Raw genomic sequence first — 20075 nt, 5'->3', positions numbered from 1 at the left:
TACTATCATTAGATGGATCACTGCACTTTCCCTGTGGTGTGAACTGCTATCAATTATGCAGTCATCTTTCAATTATTGTATATTGTTTAAGTACCTGCTAATGAATTGTGAAACTGCTGTGTTATGGTGTGATTGTACCGGGCAATAACCAGCTACTGTACTCTTAAGCACATATTTCAATTAGATCTTGGTGGCGATTTTTCAGTCATTAAGCACATTTGGTGTAAGAATGTCCACCTTACACTTAGCCAAAGGTGTTTCTGCAGTTGTTGTTAGCCAGCAGCCCCAATGCAAAACCACTGCTGTATGTAAGAGGACTCCAAAGACGACACAAGAGTACCCACTGTGATTTTCACTTGGGATTTTGATATTCACACCTGTACTAGGTGTTGTTTGGGAGTCTGATAAGCATGTGTGAAACCAGAGGGGCGACAAGAATGGGGGCCTTATTTGAAGGGACAGATCTTTTCAGATATCTATCAAGGACAGCACTGTTGTTTTGTATTTTCTTGTATAACAATAAGAAGGAACAAAGCTAATCAAGCACAGTGTATCTTAGATACCAGCCATGTGTCTAATTGAAGCTGCACATGGCCATATGGCCGTGTGCAAAAAATAGAAGGTCCAATAACTACATAAGGATTCAAGCTGCACGTGGAAGAATAAAATATTTCCAACATCATTGCCAGTGTGATAGTCAGACACTACACTGCCTATGAACTGAGAATTTATCTCAAAGCTATTGCAACAATTCATACAAAATTCTACTATGAAAGAAAATGTACCAAACTGTGTATAAGGCAAAATAATTTTCAGCGTATGAAGAAATCACAGACCTTATCATTACAGGATCAGAGGCTTAAAAACAAAGTGCATGAGAGTTACTCCTCCTCCCTCCACATTGGTGATGTTCAGAGGCAGCCTGTTATTGGAGGTGTTAATTGGCAAATTCAGTACAAGTCAAGAGTATGTTCCCTGTCGTCCTCGCCCAGCGAGGCTAGGTCATTAAACCGAGAATGGATTCTTTCATGCTGCCTTAACCCTTGAATTGCAAGTTACCCTTCCACAAACATCCCCATGCTTAATCCCACCCCCATGTGTCAAGAAGAAAAGCAACCTACACTAATTTAACAGTGACAATAAAATAACAGGAGGATGACATCTTGAGAGCCAGACTTTCAGTCGTACAGTTATTTCGAATTGGCAGCCAAATGTCTTCAAAAAGTTCAGAAGTTTACAAATGTCCAACACTCCAACCCTCCCCTGATAATCATAAACACGTCGCCTTTGCTATAGTGGCTGAACAATGTGAATTTTAGAACAATGGCATCAGCAAACTCCACTGATCAGTGCTTTTGTGTTCTGTGTATTGAACAAGGCTCGCATCCGCCTGAAACGTGAGCCTCCTTTGGGGTTCTGGGTGCGATCTCACCACTGCCTCTGTCATCACTTGCTGTGACTGCCAAATCTCTGCTCCAGAAATCAGGGCTCTCAGACCAGCACTGAAACAAACACAATGGAGAGGGGCTGTTCTGAGACTTTGCACAGGCAGCGATGGCTTCAACACATTTAATCGAACACAAAGTCAGCTCCGCCACTTCTGTACAGAGAGCACGAGGAGCCCAACGCATGGCAAGACAACTGTGAGGTGATACTCTCAGCTCGCGACGCCATGAGAGTTGGCAGTCTCTCATGCCAACGGTGACCAGTGCACAGACAGTTGAATATGCTTCTCTCCTAAGTTGTTAATTATCTAAATGACATTGATGTGAAGAGGGCATTCTAGCCAGGTGACCTTCATCCACTTGCTATCTCTCTGTTTTGTTTCAGTTTGATTAAACCCTTTAGCATTTCTTTTTTTTCCCACTTGTGTTATATCTTCTTGGCAGTGGCATGATCTGATAAACATTGTTAGATATTTAGAAATATAATATTTAGAAGAGTAATTGTTGAAAATAATTACTTAGTGGAATGGTGCCTCGTCTGTCTATTGGCTACTGCAATTATAATCCAATTACTGGCCAATAAAAAAAAAAAAGTGTTTGTTTCATGGAGTTGAGATATTTTAAATATTATTATATCGCAATAATAAATTGTTTGATATCAATCAACATCAGAAAGTAAACTTACCCAGATGTGATGCCAATAGGAATTCAAAAACTACTGTATAATATATATTATCTACAGCATAAAAATTGTCAGCATGTGTACAGAGTGAAACAGGAGGAGTGTAAACACTGATGAACAGTTCAATTACGTTTAAAGGACAAATACGTAATTTTTGACAACATTAAATTCAAGTGGAGTTACTATTGATATCAAAATTGAAAATAAGCATTTTTCCCTGTTTTGCAAACCTCTAAATACTTCAATGTTTACAGATGTGTTTACAAAAATTATAAACAAATCCTCATCAAACGCATCAAGCAAATAGTAGTTGTCCATTATAAGTCCTTGTATTAAAAGTCAAGCAGTTTGGTTCTAACAATAGCTTTCAGTTGTAGTAAGAGTTTTGGTTTCGGGGGCTACACTTTTACACACAATTGAATTATTGATTGTACATTAATGTAATAATGCTTTTTGTTAATCAACGCTTTACCATTAGACAAAACTACTGTTTTAAAATTGAAACGGCCTTGCTCAAAAACGTAAATACACAGCTGCGTTCTAAATCTTCAGGAACTATTGTTGTGTAGCATTCCTGCTTGTATAATTCACCAATAATGCTCAATCCGATTCTTATTGTTTTCAGTGTGCTCTGCAAAACTTATTCAAAACGTGACAATACAGTATCTAGTAAAAACAAACAAACTTAGTCTCATTTTTTAAATTACTATTATTATTATTATTATTTTACATAACATATCTCTGCTGCCTTTATTATGTTTCTACAGCTTAGTTATTCTAACTTTAACATGCATTTGTAGACAGCAAGTGCAACATTTATAAGTGTTGTGAACATTTTTTGGTATATGCAGTAGTACATATTTGCAGTACTTTCTAAAGGCTTAAAACTTATTCTTTATTTCTGTTTAGAATTCAAACTTTTCATGTGATTACCACATGTATATTCTGCATTACACCATAGAGTGACCTATTGTTCCACCAGTCTACTTAAAAACACTCCAGCACAATCAGCTCATCTTACAAGTACAAGCTGATAGCGCAGGCCACAGAGATCGGTCTGTGCATAGGATAACCTACAAGCTGAAATAAGCAGTGGTAGCATGCCAACAGCTATACCGTGCATCACTTTCCTCTCTCTCTCTCTCTCTTTCGCTCTCTCTCTTCTCTACTTGGAAATGACTGTGGTCCCCTGAAGCCAGTGACTCTCCGTCTCCCCGAACTCTCTGCAGCACGGACTGGTGGTGCAGAAGCACTGCTGATTAGCATGCAGTAATGATGGTGAGCTGGGCTCCATTGTTCTAACACCTCCCCTCTCCTCCGCACCAATCTGTCACCATTCAGTGGGCTAGAGCTGCCTCAAATGCTTCTCTCCACAAATGAGATGGATAATTAGTTGCCCCTCACGAATGCTGCACTCTTCTCACCCCTGATTGCTTTCACCTTCTTGCTCCTGGCAATTTTGACACCTTGTAATCAGCCTTCTACTTCTCCGTCTCAATCCATATCCCTCTCCTTTTTTGTCCTCTTTCATTTTTTTTAAAGCTCTTAAATCTATTTCAAATTATCTATTTCTTCTGCCTCTGGTAGCAAATGTCCCAAGGAGAAAGATAGCACATATATCTGATATTTTACTGGAAATGATTGCAATAACAATGCCTCAGAGCTAAAGTTGAGTCTCAAACAGTTCACATTACTGTACACGCAAGTGAGTAAATACACACTGTACGGAAATACACACACACACAAAAAAAAATCCTAGCTGTCAGTACGAGTTTCCTCTTCCAAATAACAATGAATGACAACATAATTATGAGCAAGCAGCTGTTCATGATCCCAGAGAGAAAAGCTCGCAGGCTGCACAATGTTCAACTCTTCACAGATTAACCAGAGAGCATCATTAGGGATATGTATTTGCCAAAAAATCTGAAAAAATTCTCCCCTCTGTGTCCATGATGTGATGTGAAATGTTAAATTATGAGGTTTACATCACTCTAAAATAAACATGCATTATGTGTGGCATGCTGCATTAAATATATATGTAATATTCAGCTTCTATTTCAGTTTAATGACTCATTAGTTGGGAATAGTTAATATCATTATAACATACCATTTTTTACACACTTCGGATCTATTTATGAAATAGTGAAATGCCATGCGCCAAAAATATCAGTTAAGGTTGAAATAACAAATCAATCAGTCTTTAATGCACTATTTGATTATTGGAAGTGAGTTATAATGCCTAACACTTGTAAAGAAAAAAAAAGGTTGTTTACAGACTTCACACCAGCTCATCTACCCAGCACAAGTGTTACCAGTCCATAGCTGAAGGGCTGCAAGGTCCTCTCTGCACAACTAAGTGTTCCAACACTCACAGCGTCTCCCGTTCCTTTAAACATCATCACATTGCTTGGTGAAAATCACTGCAATTGTTTGCTAAGGTGTGAATAAATACTGCAGAAATCACAAGCCGATGCTGCTGTTTAGAAAGACTCAGGTTTAGTCAAATGATAGGTGTGCATACTGTAAAAGATGCACTTTCACACAATGATCAGACGGTGACTGACACATCATCTGCTCTGTTCTATTTCCAAATTATGATTACCTGTATTTCACCGTTCAGCACTTCACTCTAACATTTTGTGAAACTGTCAGATATTTGTATAATTATTAAAATGTATTCTATTATGTAATTTAAAACTGGCATACCTAGAATGTATTATTTTATAATCATGTATAGCATAATTTAAGTAAACTCTTCATATCATGTTCCTTTAACCATTAAAATAACATTTCTTACATTAATACATTATAATATTGCATATGGTAAAATCATTACTATATAAATGGAAAGGTAATTGGGCAACTAATTAAACAATGAGCTTGGGCCTGATGTTGTGCGTTACCATCTGTGTAGGCAATTTTAACGAACACATGGCAAACTAACTTTTAAACTTATTTCAATGTTATAAATATTGTCAGATGTGCACCAATAATGACATACAGCTGCTTCAAATTATCCTGGTGTACAACTTAGAAGAACGATGGGGATTCATGTGAAAATAGTGTTAATCAACATGTCCTCCATTCTATAAAAGCTTGATTGGTTTATGTTTGAGTGAGTTGATGCATATTGTTGGCATTCTTAATACACAACATATGGTTGTTCTATGAGATATAAAATCCTGGCGCCAACATAATAAGGGGGCAGAGCTGTCATATTTCAGCAGATTATCGAAAATTTCAATGTACAAAGAGAAGAATTAATGTCTCTCTAAAGGGATTTTTTGTTTTATTTTTTTTTTACAAATTATACTTTGAAATGAAAATGTATATAAATCTGTTCAAGAAATAATGGTAATATATACACATGATGTCTTCATGTATGGATGTAGACTACCCCACTGTGTCTTCTGTTTGCATGTTGAAAACCATTCAAATGATAAAATTGTTGCATGAGTAAATGTCGGCTTTATTTGCTCATATATACCATATTATGCATAATCGTCACTTACTATAGTAAAATCTCAGCACGATATTAGAAAAATATAATGGGAGGAGAAGTGTACCATTCAATTCTTCAATATTAAATAAATGGATTCAAGTCTTATTGCAGTGTCATTTCAAATCCAGTACAGCGCATGTACTTCATGGCATGCAGGATCATGGCAGACCATGAATACAGTAAAGTCTTGGGAGTAGTTAAGGCCTTAGCCCGTCAGTCTCTGCTTCCACTGTCAATTGTCGGCTTCATTCGTATGAGAGAAATGCGAGTAGAGGTGGCTGCTCATTCGCTCCTGAGGAACCACAGCGTTGCAGAAAGCACATTTATCAGGACTGCTGCTCTGAGGCGTCGCCAGCTCTGTCCCCACGTCAACTGCATCACACAGCTCAGGGCTCCAGAGAGGCTGCAGAGCAGGATGAACCACAAAAAACAATATATTATTCATGCTCTAAACAATCCTTACACTCACTTTATTAAAGCATGCTGGGCCACTTGGTCTTCACGTTGAAGTATCTGTTGAACAGGTCCTCTGTCAACCCAACATCCTGTACAAATACTCAGCAGCACTAAAGGCAAAAGGTTTATTCTCAAGTGTTTAATTATCTTACTATTTATGTGTTCATCCTGGCTATTAAAACAGTCTATTATAAATGCCGATGTTGATTTAATCCAGGGGAAGAATCATATTATGAAAAACTGGACCAACTTTTTTGCAGATCTTGCTGCATGCCATTCACAATTTTTTATTAGGCATTTATACACATCAGCAAATAAAATCCCACTTAACCATCATACTTGCTTCATCAGATTCAGACAGTGTAATGTGCTTCCATCTGGCTCACACTTTCCAGCAAAGATGCCAAATATAACCAGAGCATCCATGCTTAAGTAAAAAAAGAATCAGCACACATTACACAGTAATACATTTCAAGTTAAGCCAAAGGGATTTTTTTGGACTTCACACTGTTTCACTCCTCCATTAGCAAAGACCAATCATAAACTGATAATTTGCTACTAGTTTTCTCAGACCTTCTCCTGTGATTCTCACCTGCTGGGGTCCCCGCACATTCTCCTGGGAGAGTGAAGATGATGTTGAGTGGGAGGGGGATGTAGGGTAGACAAAAGGCATGGGCAGGTCCACGGGCTCCTCCTCTGTCATTGCGGACGGGACACTACTGAGAGGTGGCTTCATGGACATGGTGAGACCAATGTGTCTCTCTGGAGCACTGTTCAGGAAGTCATATTCACTGTCCGCAGAGGGCGGGAATTTGACACTGAGTTTGGCGAGAGAGTCTACTAAGTCCCTGTCCTCGGGGCTGGCGCCACGGGACGCCAAAGACGTGGGCGGGAGTGGGATATCCACTGCTGACCTTAGCACTGAGGAAAAGGGTCTCTCTGCCTCTGCTGTACGGTCTGTGCACTGGATGGGCATGGAGAACCGCTGATCTGTCAGATGGCAGAAAAACATGAGATTTTACACAGTTTTTCCGTCTCAGTCAACATGTTGACGTATTTCAGTGCTGGCTTTAAGGACATTTGAGCTTGGCAAGGATTTGAGAAGTTGCAGAGACATAAAATATATTTCAAGAGTATTCTCACATTGGTCCTTTCAATATGTATATAACAAAAAATATTTTTTAATCATACTTTACATTATTATATGAATAATTATATTATATTATTAATTATACATCCCGTCTCCAGAGCCAGCTTTGTACATTTGTCAGTGAAATTATTAAATGTGTTTATCCATGGAATTTTCACAGAGGTGGCCAGCCATGGTTCGAAAGGACAATGAGGCATTCGTGTACAGTCCTAGTTAAGGTGTTGCTATCTAATTATCTTAAGGAACAAAGCAAAAGCTAATAAACACATAAGTTGTTATGACATATACAAACCTATTTAAATTCAACACAATTTATTTTTAGTAACTGAATTAATAAAAATCTGGAGTTTGATTCAGGCCTTTAAAAAACAGCAGATAATATCAGATAAATGTTAACATTACCATTTGATGTATCACTTCCTCCATGGAATCTTTTTAGGTGATCTTTTTGTCTTTGGGTTAGAGACCGAATCTGCCGGAATTTCCCTTGAATTGCTTCAAATACATCCAGCATGTCCTGGCTGACAAACAAATGAATTAAGAATGAGAAAAAAATCCAATCTTTAGCAGTAAAAAAAAAAGAAGTCTTTGTGCAAAGAAAGACACATACTAGTCAACGCTGCTGCTGACTGGCAAATTAGGAGCAACAGCAACAGTGCCTGTATTCTCCTGAAAAAAAGACACATTACATTTATAGCGTTCATTAACACCTATTATCCAAGGGCATATTGTTAATACATTTGCAGTTTTATTAATACATCACAACTTTATTTTTACTAGTGAAAAATGTAAAATAATGAACAGTAAAGCTCAGGCTGCTTCAGTGTGCACTGATATTATCCTCTAGCACCATCTGGTGAAGTAAAAGTGGACACACTTCGTGTGCAGTAAAACAGAGGGTGGATACTATTTACAGCAGCAATGCAATCGTAGGTCTCCTCAGTTGTTTGAATAATTGGAAAAAAAATAATGGAAGCATGGAAACGCTATAAAAAAACATCTGTGCCTTCTCATCAGGGCAACACCTGAACAAGAACAGAATTTCTTAGATTTAACTATCATGAAATGATCTGCAAACTGCTTTAGAGCAGTGTAAACAAGGGTTAGCAACACTGGAAAAAATGTTATATTTATGTTGTGCAGCCACAGGTACTGAGATAAACAAAAAAGTTACTTAAAAGATGATGCTTACACCTTAAAATCACAAAGATAGTGCTCACAATTTGTCACTACGAATCACATATGAAAAAACCATATTCTAAGCCTCATAGTTAACAAACATAAAATGTGCCTTTAACATCCTTGTTGTGCAGCAACATCAAGCAGAAGTACTATCAACGTGTGCTTGTGTGTGAGAGGAAGCTGTATGTATGCTCGTATATTATTTCACGTGGGAGAATGAAGTAAAACCTGTATGGGAGCCATCATATAGGAGTTTTCAAACAGAGTAGACAGAGAATGAGCACAGTGTAGTGCAGTCAACATACCGGGTACTGTTTTATCCTATAAGCACTGGCCCCATCAAGGACATGGTTGCAAGGCTCACATGTCATCTCTCCTTAGAATCCAAAACAGTGAGAATGAACAGTTTGTACAGGAGGAAATGTTAGATAAAACAGATTCGGTATTATTCATGACAATCCATTACAATTTGTTCAATGCCCAGAATGCAATGCAACGCAAGAATAAATTATCTTGTTGGAATATAAGCAGAGAGATCATCTGGCATGTCTCACTAACCTGATGGTTGCCGTGTTGCTGACAACTTAGCTTGAAGTTTTGAAATCAACAGCTGCTGGTCCTCTATCTGCTTTTGAAGTGATTGAGTGTATCCCTCATAATATTTAGTCTGTGAAAATGAAGTTATTTTTTTTAAGCACCAATATCTGGAATCTGGCCCATATACGTCCGATTGTCCCATTTCATTTTCATATAAGTAATAATCAAAACAAGACTTCTTGCTATTTGACAGTGCAGAAACATAAATATAGTAAACACACTTTGAGTAAGTGAGTTACAAAACCTTTTTTGAGAAACTGGCAATGCATTCTGCTCTGTGGTGTACTATCTGTGCTATATTGGCAATGTTTGGCTCAATTCACACAAAGCTTGAAAAAGCATTACCATTTCTTGCAGCTCCTTTTTAGCATTGTCCTTTTCAATGGAGACCTGGCGATAAGCTTCAAAAGCTTTGTTGAGCTGGTCTCCAATGTTCCTTTCCATGCCGTGTGCTCCACAATCATCACTGACACAGCAGACATGAGCCCTATGAGTGAAATCACAAAATGTTATTTGTTCTAAAAAAAGGTTCTCACTTTTAAAGAGAGCACTTTTTTGACTAGTTAAAAAAAAACATGGAGATGCTGAGTGAATCTGTTTTGCTTGTTTTATAATGTCTCTGAACACAACTGTCAACTTGTCTTCACATGCTGTTAAAATAAATAAAAGTCAATGAACTGATGCCAAATGATTTGCTTGATTTATGTAAGCTACTGATGCAATAACAAAACTGTGCCAAAACTGAGTAAATACACTTCCTAATCTTTGCTTATTACCAAAAAATATTGGCAGCACCAGTTGAATGTGCAAAAGCAGAATTTTAGTATTCACATTTCAACAACTGATACCTTGTTCTAGCTCTACATAAAATTATGTGCTGAAGATGTTGATGAACAACTGAGCCACTGAGAAGTAAGACAAATAAATGAAGTTACTCAATGCATTTGCAATATCTTGCACAACAAATATGAGACTACTGACCTGGACAGTTCTTACATTTTTGTCATTTAATGTCCAGTGTCTGGACTGATATTCAGACTACTTTTTGAGCAATTTTGTTGCAGTTGCAGCATCCTATTTGCAGTTGTAACAGTTAACATGGACGTATTGGAGTGGTGCAGAATAAGAAAGAAGCTGATGCCACTCTCACCCTGAGCTGCTCATCAATTATTGCTGGATCTTCACAATAAATGTCATAGCAACACACTAACTGTCAGTGGTACTACACAGCAACGGCTCCCGGATGAAGCCAAAATAAAAGCCCACAGGCTGAGTTGTAAAATGACATTAACACTAACGCCGGAGCCTACCGGGACACAGCAGTGGAGCACTTTAAAGAGTCGTTCAAAACCTAATCCACACAGTTCCGTATTCTTTACGCTGTAAGTGACTGGTTAGCCATAGCTCATTCAACCGGTGGTGGATACAGCGACCGAGCAACAACTCCACGGATCAGTTTACCTCGCTGCCAGTGAGTGTGTCCGCTTACCTTCATTCGAGTAACAGCTAAAGTCGAATTTGTTGTTTTGACACCACCGCAGCGTCGTCGCCTAATCTTCAAATGCGAAGCTACGAAGCGCTGGAGAGGATATTGCAATGTATGTTTTACATAGCCTAGTTGAGTTGGGAACTTCCCTCGGGGAATCCCCGTCTGTAGACTTCCGCCTTTACTCGACCCCGGCCAATCAGCGCGGAGCTCGGAGAGGAGAGCTGGGTGGTTAGCTGGTTGAGGGTTCTTCCAGCCTACGCGTCTGCAAACCGACCGCCGTGCATGTTTAAACTGTCTCCAAACCAGAGGTGTACTGTGCTCATTTTACTCACCAACATTTGTTTTGTTGTATAACTAACCTTTCTGCATTCTGTCGAAAAAACTGAGCTTTGCTTCATTGTAAATAAAGCTACAACAAGCATGGTTGCATAAACGAGTTGGGGGCCCAAAGGCCAAAAAAAAAAAAAAAAATGCTGTTGGGCCCCTGTTGTGGTATAGAGCTCCTCTACATGCCAAGGCAACAAAATAAGCAAATACTGCAGGATCTGCTTTAGTTAACATTATACTACTGGTTCAAATTCCTTAACAAGTATGCAATTAATTAAATTACCCAAAAAACAGCATCAGTTGCATCCTGCATTATTACATGAGCTCGTACCCTTATACAGGATTTAGAAATTGTAGCAAACTAAATATGTATTAATGATTAATAAATGGTTTAGTAATGTGTTCTACATCAGTTATAATCCATTTCAAGTACATCCTGCATGACTGTGTCTATATGACAACTTAAATAAATAACTTATATTCTATATTTTTCATATTGTCAACAACTTGCATGAAAAAAACTGAACACTGCGTTGATCCCACAAACAAGTATTTCCTGTGTACATATACAGTAGATTATTCCTCTGAAACATAGACTGCCAATTTTGTACAAAAGCTATTAAAAACACATCAGTGAGCCACACCATGGCATTGACTGACATGTTTCTTCATTATGATGAACACTGAGCATTGTAGTTTATTTTGACTTGGGCCCAACATACATGTCCCACTGCCATTAATTAACCACCACATCAGCACATCAAACCCACCACTGAAAATAGTCACTATTTAATCCTGTTTGAGTACTAAGTGCTAAAAATTGCACTGCCCAGCTGTTTCAGGAAATTATTTAGACTTTTTCAAAAATCAAAGTACACATTGATGATCCTTTTTTTTTAATATTTAGGTCTAAGAGCCACAGACAGAAATTTTGCAAAGTATTGCGAGGCGGACTAATGCATTGTTTTTGGTTTTATTCTTTTTGTGGAAATTGTTGACAGTAAGAAACATATATAATACCAAAGGCCTTACTTGGTATCCAGGTAGGCTAAGCAGTGGTTAGATGCTCCCAGAGTTTTTGTTAAAATGAAAGGAGACTGAGCATTTACTGTCCTTGCTCGTAAACAGTGTAATAGTTCAATTCTCACTTTTACATCATCAAACTGAACAACCTGAAAAAGTGAGTCACACATATTTACTCACTTTTATTGTTTAGTGTTTTGCTTTTTTGTTTGTTATTTCTGTTTTGGAAATATCTAGGTAGGGAAATATCTCTATAACTGTCTGTTTTGTTGTATTTTGCCCTCATATTGCATGGTTTATACCTAAAAATATATCCTTCACAAAACAACTCCCATTTAACATCCTTAACCTGACAGTTCATCAGCAAACAGTTAATCCAGGGGTGTGCTTTGCTAAGTTTTAGTGCCCCCAGGTGAGTTCAAATTTTAAAAAAGTAGCATGTGGCCACAACTTATACCACATGGGATCAAGTTCTTATGTTGTGGCAAAGACTCAGTAAGGTAGGCTATGATGTTAAGGCCTCCATATGCATGTCTGAAAACCTGATCAGTGCCAGACTTATGAAATACCTAATCAAGAAGAAATGTTGAATGATAATGATAGAATATTAAGTTATGAGGAAAAACTGGGCCACATCACATGTTTGTGCTTCTTTTCCAGTTTTTTTTTTAATTGGCAATGATACGCTGCTAACCTTGGGTTTAATTGGGCAAATTAGAGAGACAGATTTTTTAAAAATCAACATCCCTAAAATAAAGATGAGTATGTATCTGCTACCCTAATTAAATATGCAACTTGTTTTTCTTAATGCCTTGGACATGTTAGTAATTTCCCCACGTGTATCCTTTTAATTCTTCTTCTTCTTCTGTCTGTCTTCTTTTTTTCTTCTTTTGCAGTGTGAACATGTGGGTCATGAGCAGTGATGCAATACCCTGCCCTGGTGACTTCATGGTAAATGCCCCTTCTGTTTCTATACACTGGTGCGTTTACATTTCTCCAAAGCTCCCATTGTTTCATGTAGAGGTACCACTGCACATGATTTAGTTTATGCCATCTGACCATGAATAAATGCACCCATTCTCACTGTGGCACACAGTGCACCTCCCTACAAATGTTGTAGCGGCACAAAAATAACAACCACTAGATGGCAGCTAAGAGTGACTTACTGAGATGAAGTACCTTCTTGACTTCAATGCAGAGACCTTAACCATTAAGTTATTGAAGATTCAGAGTTTAGAGGCAGAGTATGATGTGCCACCTACTGAAGTGATATAACCAAGTGAAACAAGACATTTCTATTGTCAATCTGATTTAATGATTACTTGATCAAAATTGCCAGTTGAATTCCACTTTATTATGATATTATTGTGCACATAGACCCATCCCCATAACTGTCCTTAATGACAAGCAACTTTAAGATGTTTCACTATCCTGCCGATATTGCTCTTTAATATCAGTGGATGTGGAAACACTTCTACAAACACATTTACATTAACAACAACAAAATCAAATCAAATCAAAATATGTATTTATCCAGATTAAAGTCATATCTTCATATACAGTTTACTAAACTTAACAACAGCTTATACGTGATGTCTTTTGATATTACTGGTCTCCGAACAACTCAGCTTTCTTCTGTTGCATTTGAAATCATCTTGATTATCTGATAATTGAGCATTGCTTGAGTCCTTTCAGTGATCACACAATCATTTACCTCAAGTACCATTTTCTCTTTCTGTTCAGTCCTCAATCCTCCTTCTGTCCATCTTTTCCTGAGGAGGAAATTCAGTTACCCAGCTGGCTGCTCAGGATATCTGTGTTCCAAAATAACTTCAGAAAATCAGATTGATGCACTCTTCGTCAACTTTACCTGCCATGCCTGAGTTAGAGTAAACCGCACTAAAATATGAGAAAAGTGCAAACATGATGAGACAGATTTATGAATACTCCTGCTCCCTTTCATGTGGCGATCTTCTCTGTTTGATCTCTCTCCCTTTTCTCTCTCTCTCTCTCTGGCTCTCTCCTTCTCTTTCTCTCTCTTCCTCTCTCTTCCAAAATAAGTACTGAATGTACTTACTTAACTCTCCCTTGTGTGACTCATAAATCATAATTGCCTCCACAAAGCTCCACCATGCATTACTATTAGCTCTGACACTCACATAGCCTGAAAGGTAAAGAGTGCCATCATTTCTCTCACATCTCACACTGAAGCATATCCGTCAACAAAATGTGCATTTCCTGCATCATGAGACCACAATATATAAACCCTTCAATAACCCGCATAGAGGAAGTTGAAGAGTTGAAAAGACGTAAACCGGGTGCTGTGCGTTCATTATTAACCAATGTTACCATACCATAATCAATCTTTGTTTAATGCAGCCACTTAAAACATATATATATATATATATGCTCAATGTACACCAGAGAGAGCAGTGAGATGCTTTTCTGCTGATAAAATTTGTCTCCCAAAGCAATTTTTATCCAATACTCTGATCTCACCACTTACAAAGGGACATCAGTGGTGCAGAGGCCTCATAAATTTCAACAGAAATGATCTCTGGGGAGATGTGGTGTCCTTTTCCAGTATTACCCTGGAGAAGACATCTGAAAGGGTCAGGTGTGGCTTTTTTGCCCTTTGTCCATTATAGGACACTGGTGTGTGTGATTCATTGAGTGATCTATGCCCTCAATTTCCACAATTAGCAGGATGAGTAGAGTATTTGTATGCACAATACCATGGTGTATCAACTGATGTGATCATCTAATGGTGTATTCCCCAGGACACTAAGCTTGCTGTTATAGGGGGGGCCCTGTTCTTGATACACATCACACTGGAGCCTGGCTGGGGCGCAGCAGTAAATCTTGAGTCAATGAAGGGTCCAACAATGTTTCCTCCATGTCTAGCAAAATAAACAATCTGCTGTAGGTCTGCAGAAACAGGAGATCAGACAGAGGGCAGAGCTGAGGACTCAGGCATGCCGGGGGAGGAGGAATGCAAGGGGAAACACACTGATCAGATTTCAGGAACCTAGAGAGAGGTCGAACAGAATGAAAAGAAACCTGGGTGTCTAGAGACCCACAAACTATAAATGAAAGTAGTAATGAAAGATTTTTCTTTGTTCTTTTAAACTTATTGCATAAACATAGTTGCATCAAGTAGTTCTGCCCTATTTATTTATTTATAGTGTCAAAACTATTAATCTCATTATGAAAGGGTGCAGTTTGTTTATTTGCCAGAAATATATGAAAACAGGACATATACAATGCATGCATTCGTAACATTAGAGCAGACCGGCGAGCCTCCTCGATTTCCATCAGAAGCTAAAGCTGCACACAATACTGTTTTGGTTCAGGCTTTGGCCTCAGGGGCTTCCTGCTATTTGAGGAGGATGGGGTGGGGATGAGTATGATAAAAAAAAACTGTGAGATCTGAGATCTGCAGTTCTGAGAAGGTTACACAATTAATCTTTATATTTTAAATCTTTATGTGAAATCAGTTGTACTGTACTCTGATGTATTTTTTATATGCCAAATTACAGGGAGGGTCAAAAACATGCAGATACAGGTCTATAAATAAATATATTTTATATATATACATATATATATATGTATATGTGTGTATACATGAAACATGTTATTTATTTGTACCACAACAGTTACTTAAATAAGATCTTCTGCAGAGATACTGCAAGAAGACTTTCCTGCATGCTTATAGAATTTCCTGATTGATAGCGAAAGGAAGTTCTCTCCCTGTTCCTGTTACATAACAGCGAAACCACAAACCTCTCATTTAACAAAATGTAGCTTGCATTTGCAAGGTAATGAGCATCAACCCAAAAAATTCTAGTATCCCTGAATCTCTCTTTAACTTTCTTTTAAAGGGTTGATGAACCATGTATCCTGATTCAACATGATGCAAAAAAAAAAAAAAAATCATTTTTTGTCACCTCTGTCAACACATTTTTAAAGTCTTATTATAAAAACAAAACCTTCACTTTTGATCAAATGTAATATTATTTTATCTTATTTAACTTAATGCAAATCCTCAGATATCACCTGTCCAATACCCCCAAAGTGAGCCAACAATAAATTACTGGTTGTCCTCAAACATGTGCATTGATTTCTAATTTGTCAGTATAAGATAAGGTATGTTCGGACATCCACAAAAAGTCAATAGTCTTGCAGAAAGGGAGGGTCACAGCAGTGTGTGTTTCCCACACAGGGTGACATTCAACAGATATGGATGTGGTGGGAATATCTGAAAAGCAAACCCACCGGCTGCTTTTATTTATGTCTTCGTGGGAAAAGTTGGGAGTCAACCCATATTCCCTCAATATTCCTGTTTCCAATACTCGCAAACCAACATACAGTGTGAGTGTTTTTAAGAGATTGGGTGGACTTGATGAGGAATGTGGGATGTTCACAATAGATATCACCACTATAAGCTGAACAAACACAGGATTCAAAAGCTGTATTCTTGTTGTTGCAGTTGTGATACTCAATAGATAGTGTATTTGGTCTCCAGAACATGACCATTTTGAATATTTTTTTGGAACTGAGAATATCAAAGCAACCAGCTATAAGGTAGCACTCCTGTAGGGCAGAGCACAGGTTGGATATTTGGCTTTGTAGTGTAAAATAGCACAAAAGGCTTGTGTAGATTGAACAAAAGTGAAAGGGTACATGAGGCTAAAAGGAAAGTCCCTAGCTAACCTCTCATAAAGAGCCCTCTAGCGCTCTCCATTACTCGAGCTCATGAAAATTTTATCAGCAGGAGACTCAAGGCTGGAGATTGACTATTTCTACCAGCAACAAAAAACACAGAACACGAATTTACGTAATCAGTTAACATGCGATAGTGGAAATCATATTTATTGGTGCATTAGTGCATCCTCAAACACACTTCCTGAATGGTTATCAGTGAATGGACTTTTTAGAATGAGGCCATTCATTCACAGCAGCTCTTACTATTAGAAGGGGTGTTGGGATTTATCTCAGATTATTCAACTGTTTACTTAATGACCAAACAAGGTATTATTGTATAAAAAGTGACAATGCTGGCTATAAAATTGATTTGTTTTTTGGTGGGATTACTGGTGTTGTAGTGGTTTCAAAGACACTGTGTCCAATTCTCCTACTGTGATCCCATAGATGTTATTCCACAGTGGGCTTTCTTGGTTTGACTCATCAAAAATAAACACGTATTTGTCTTAGTAATTAATTTGACTACACAATTTTAGGCCTAACAATTGTAAATAATGCTTCTGGAGGATCAGCTGATTTTATTCTGTTCTCTGTAAAGAAAAATATATTTTGAAGTCAAGCATGCTGTTGATATAGGCTGTTCAGAGGTAACAGCTCTTAATGAAGTAGTGATCATTTGGTAACATTTTGGTGATAGTCGGTAGCCAGCTGCTTCCACCAAAGTAAGTTTTAAATCAGTATCAAGGCAAAAGCATTTAATGTTGTGGTGAGGATGCGGACAATGGCATTATGCTGAGGCTCAACAGCACCATACAATGTTTACAATAAAGTTTGGAGAGTTGCCCGGCAGCAGAATGTACACAATGAAACAGCTCAGTGGCGCTGCTCTTTATGTCCGTGTTCAGGCCTGAAAGAACTGCCTTTGTACACATATGACTCTCATTCTCATTCATTTGACATGAGCAAAACGAGGGGCAAGCGCCACAATAAAACCTTTCCTGCTGCTGTCAAGTATTTCCTCTAATACATCAGAAAGTACTCAAAGACGCTTTGAATGTGTGTAAAAGAGAGAAATGTGAATAAAAGTCACCTTATCACACAAACCACTGTATGTGAGGACAATTTTAAGAGCTAGCACTGAAAAAGAAAATGTGTGATATTAACTAGGCCCATGTTGTGTCAAAAACATTTCTATTTGCAACCCTGTAGTTTTGATGTTTTTATGTCGTTTCATAAAGTGGCTGTAAGAAAAGGTGATGTTGGGGATCAATGAAAGAATTTTGATTTAATAACAAAGCTTTAGCGTGTATTTTAATAGGGCAATAACTTATGTATGAGATGTAAAAATTAGTAGGCTATTTCACATCAGATGGTTGCTGGATTTTCAATTTGCTGCTTCTGGATTCATAAACTGCCTTGCCACTTGTTTTGTACATTAAGATGATGAAAGTTGCTTCAAAATATACAAGTATGTTACAGCTACTACAAATGATGCATAATAGTGTGCTTAATCTGTCTTTTTTATATATAAATAGATAGGTTCTAAGTCTAATGCTGTATAATCCTTTTTAACTGTAAGGATCACTCGCCTAAACAAAATGATAAATACAGCCATAGAGTTCTCTGTCAAGGTAAAATAAAACAGATTATGTACCTATGAAAGCCCATGAGTCATTTCAAACACCTATCCATAATGTATAATATGTTTCTTGGGCGTTCAAAAAGATTCATTCTAAATTGTTGATCATCACATAGAAGAAGTAAAGTGACTCATTCATTTTTGGATAAGTGAGCTGGGCTTTTCATGAACACCACTCCCACACCAGCACCTCAATTAAAGACCAGAGTTGTGAATGTGGCCTTTTTTTTCTGTGTGACACACACACATAGGCATTCACAACTCTCTTTTGTGGCTAATTTACAGTCAAGAGTCAGGCGAAATGAATCTGCTGCTGCCAAAGAAGGGTTACACATGCCCCAACCCTTCCATCCAGGCAGGAAGGCAATGGGCTGTTAGTAAAAAGCTTCCTGGAGCTGCTAAAACTCTCTGCAACACTGATTGTGGCAGTGCCACTTCTCAGGAATCTAACACAGGGAGGAAGTGAGGAGAAGAATTCCTCTCTCTGCCTTTCACAGATTGAGCTGTGAGACTGTAATTGCTGTTATAATCTGTGAGGACCAAACAGAGAGCAACACTTTCCTCATATACCTCAGAATTATTTGCTGTTTTCATTGGTTCAGGGAAGAGTGAGAACAAGTAGCACAATGTCCTAAAATAACCCCACTCTCTTATTTCCCTTGGAAATACCCAGTGTGTGCATGAGTGCGAGCCTGTGTATCTGTGTGTCTTTGGGTTTGTGTCTTGTAATCTTTGCATCTGCATGTATGTGCCTGTTTGAGTGATTACGCATGCGCAATCTAAACCTGTGTCTGTATAATGAAAGGAGATCTTCAGGAACAGCATGTTTTCTGGATAAACATTTGTTCCTGTATTAGCAAAGGCTGCCCTTTCATGGCAAAGCAACCTGCCTGAAGTGATTTAATGGTATATTGTATACACTGTAGGCTTAACAATTAATGAGTAATTTGTTCCAGGTCTGGTTTGTGTAATGGAAAGCAGCGGAAACTCTCTAATTACAGTGTGGATAAAAACTAAAAATGATTCTACCTGTGATAATAACAGTCATTTATAATATATACATGTTTAGGTTTATTTAGGTGTTATTATAGTGCTACACAAACACAGGGACGAGAGATAACCTTTCCTTTCACTGTTTCATAAAAGGTGGTGGTTCTGCCCTGCCCCCCCCCCCTCCCCCTCCCCCTTTAGTACCCTGAGCAGAGTGCTGAATCAGACCTCTCTTCCTTTCCTCTAATGCCGACCCATTGACTCCTGTTGGCCTGGTGAACTTCTCTACATGCTCTCCTGGTGACCTTTGGTTTCTTTTAGGTTGATATATCACATATCACACCAATATATACACGCTGTCCCGACGGCCTCAGTAAAAGGGCACTGATGTCATAGCGGGCTCACAGGGATGTTTTCACAGATTACTGAGGTTTAGAGACCTTCTTTTTTAATTACACAGCGAAAGCGAAAGCAGAGTATCTCTCAGCTGTGTTCTCTCTAGTTGTTGCACATGTGCAGTTTGATGCATTAGAGAAAATAAAACCATGGAGAAAAAATTTAATTTAGATCATTTCTATCTGAGTTGTTCAGATGTGACACAAAACAGCTGCTGCCCAAACCAAACTCAGAAGGTTCAACTGTTTAGGCAGGCCATAAAGGCAGAACAAGACAGTGGTTATAGCCTGGCATGGCGCTTGTACCTTGCTGAAGGTCACCATTAATTCACATTTTCTGCCCCCACTGTTGCTTTTCCAATCAGCAAGTGACAGTGGTGGGTAGATTACCTTTGATTTATAGCTCAGCCTGTCCCTCTCACCTGCTCTAATAAAGACCCCACACACAAACAAACACAAACTCCACCGCATCAAGCACCCATCACTCACAGTAA

The 20075-nt window shown here is 38.2% G+C and overlaps 1 protein-coding gene across 1 annotated transcript; it reads right to left on the bottom strand.

The window, feature by feature from the left end:
- Positions 1–5575: 5575 nt before the first annotated feature.
- Positions 5576–10637, bottom strand: tank (TRAF family member associated NFKB activator). Its single transcript, XM_022741315.1, has 8 exons — positions 10504–10637; positions 9360–9501; positions 8976–9084; positions 8723–8793; positions 7846–7904; positions 7638–7756; positions 6678–7075; positions 5576–6032 (listed from the first exon to the last, which is right to left on the bottom strand). Exons 2-8 carry the CDS (start codon positions 9456–9458, stop codon positions 5862–5864), a joined length of 1026 nt encoding a protein of 341 aa, XP_022597036.1. The 5' UTR covers positions 9459–9501; positions 10504–10637; the 3' UTR covers positions 5576–5861.
- Between the last annotated feature and the right edge of the window lie 9438 nt (positions 10638–20075).

Source organism: Seriola dumerili, unplaced genomic scaffold (assembly GCF_002260705.1).
Source record: "Seriola dumerili isolate Sdu_G_001 unplaced genomic scaffold, Sdu_1.0 BDQW01000052.1, whole genome shotgun sequence".
Taxonomy (NCBI): domain Eukaryota; kingdom Metazoa; phylum Chordata; class Actinopteri; order Carangiformes; family Carangidae; genus Seriola; species Seriola dumerili.
The sequence above is the reverse complement of the archived record's forward strand: the minus strand, read 5'-3'. Positions and strand labels throughout refer to the sequence as shown.

Excerpts from the sequence above, each read along its gene's own strand:
- tank (XM_022741315.1), bottom strand. The coding sequence starts at position 9,458 with ATGGAAAGGAACATTGGAGACCAGCTCAACAAAGCTTTTGAAGCTTAT. Across the intron at positions 7,076-7,637 it reads AGGAAGTGATACATCAAATG|ATCAGCGGTTCTCCATGCCC; the intron begins GTAATGTTAACA and ends GCCATCTGACAG. Across the intron at positions 6,033-6,677 it reads ATGTGCGGGGACCCCAGCAG|CCTCTCTGGAGCCCTGAGCT; the intron begins GTGAGAATCACA and ends CCTGCTCTGCAG.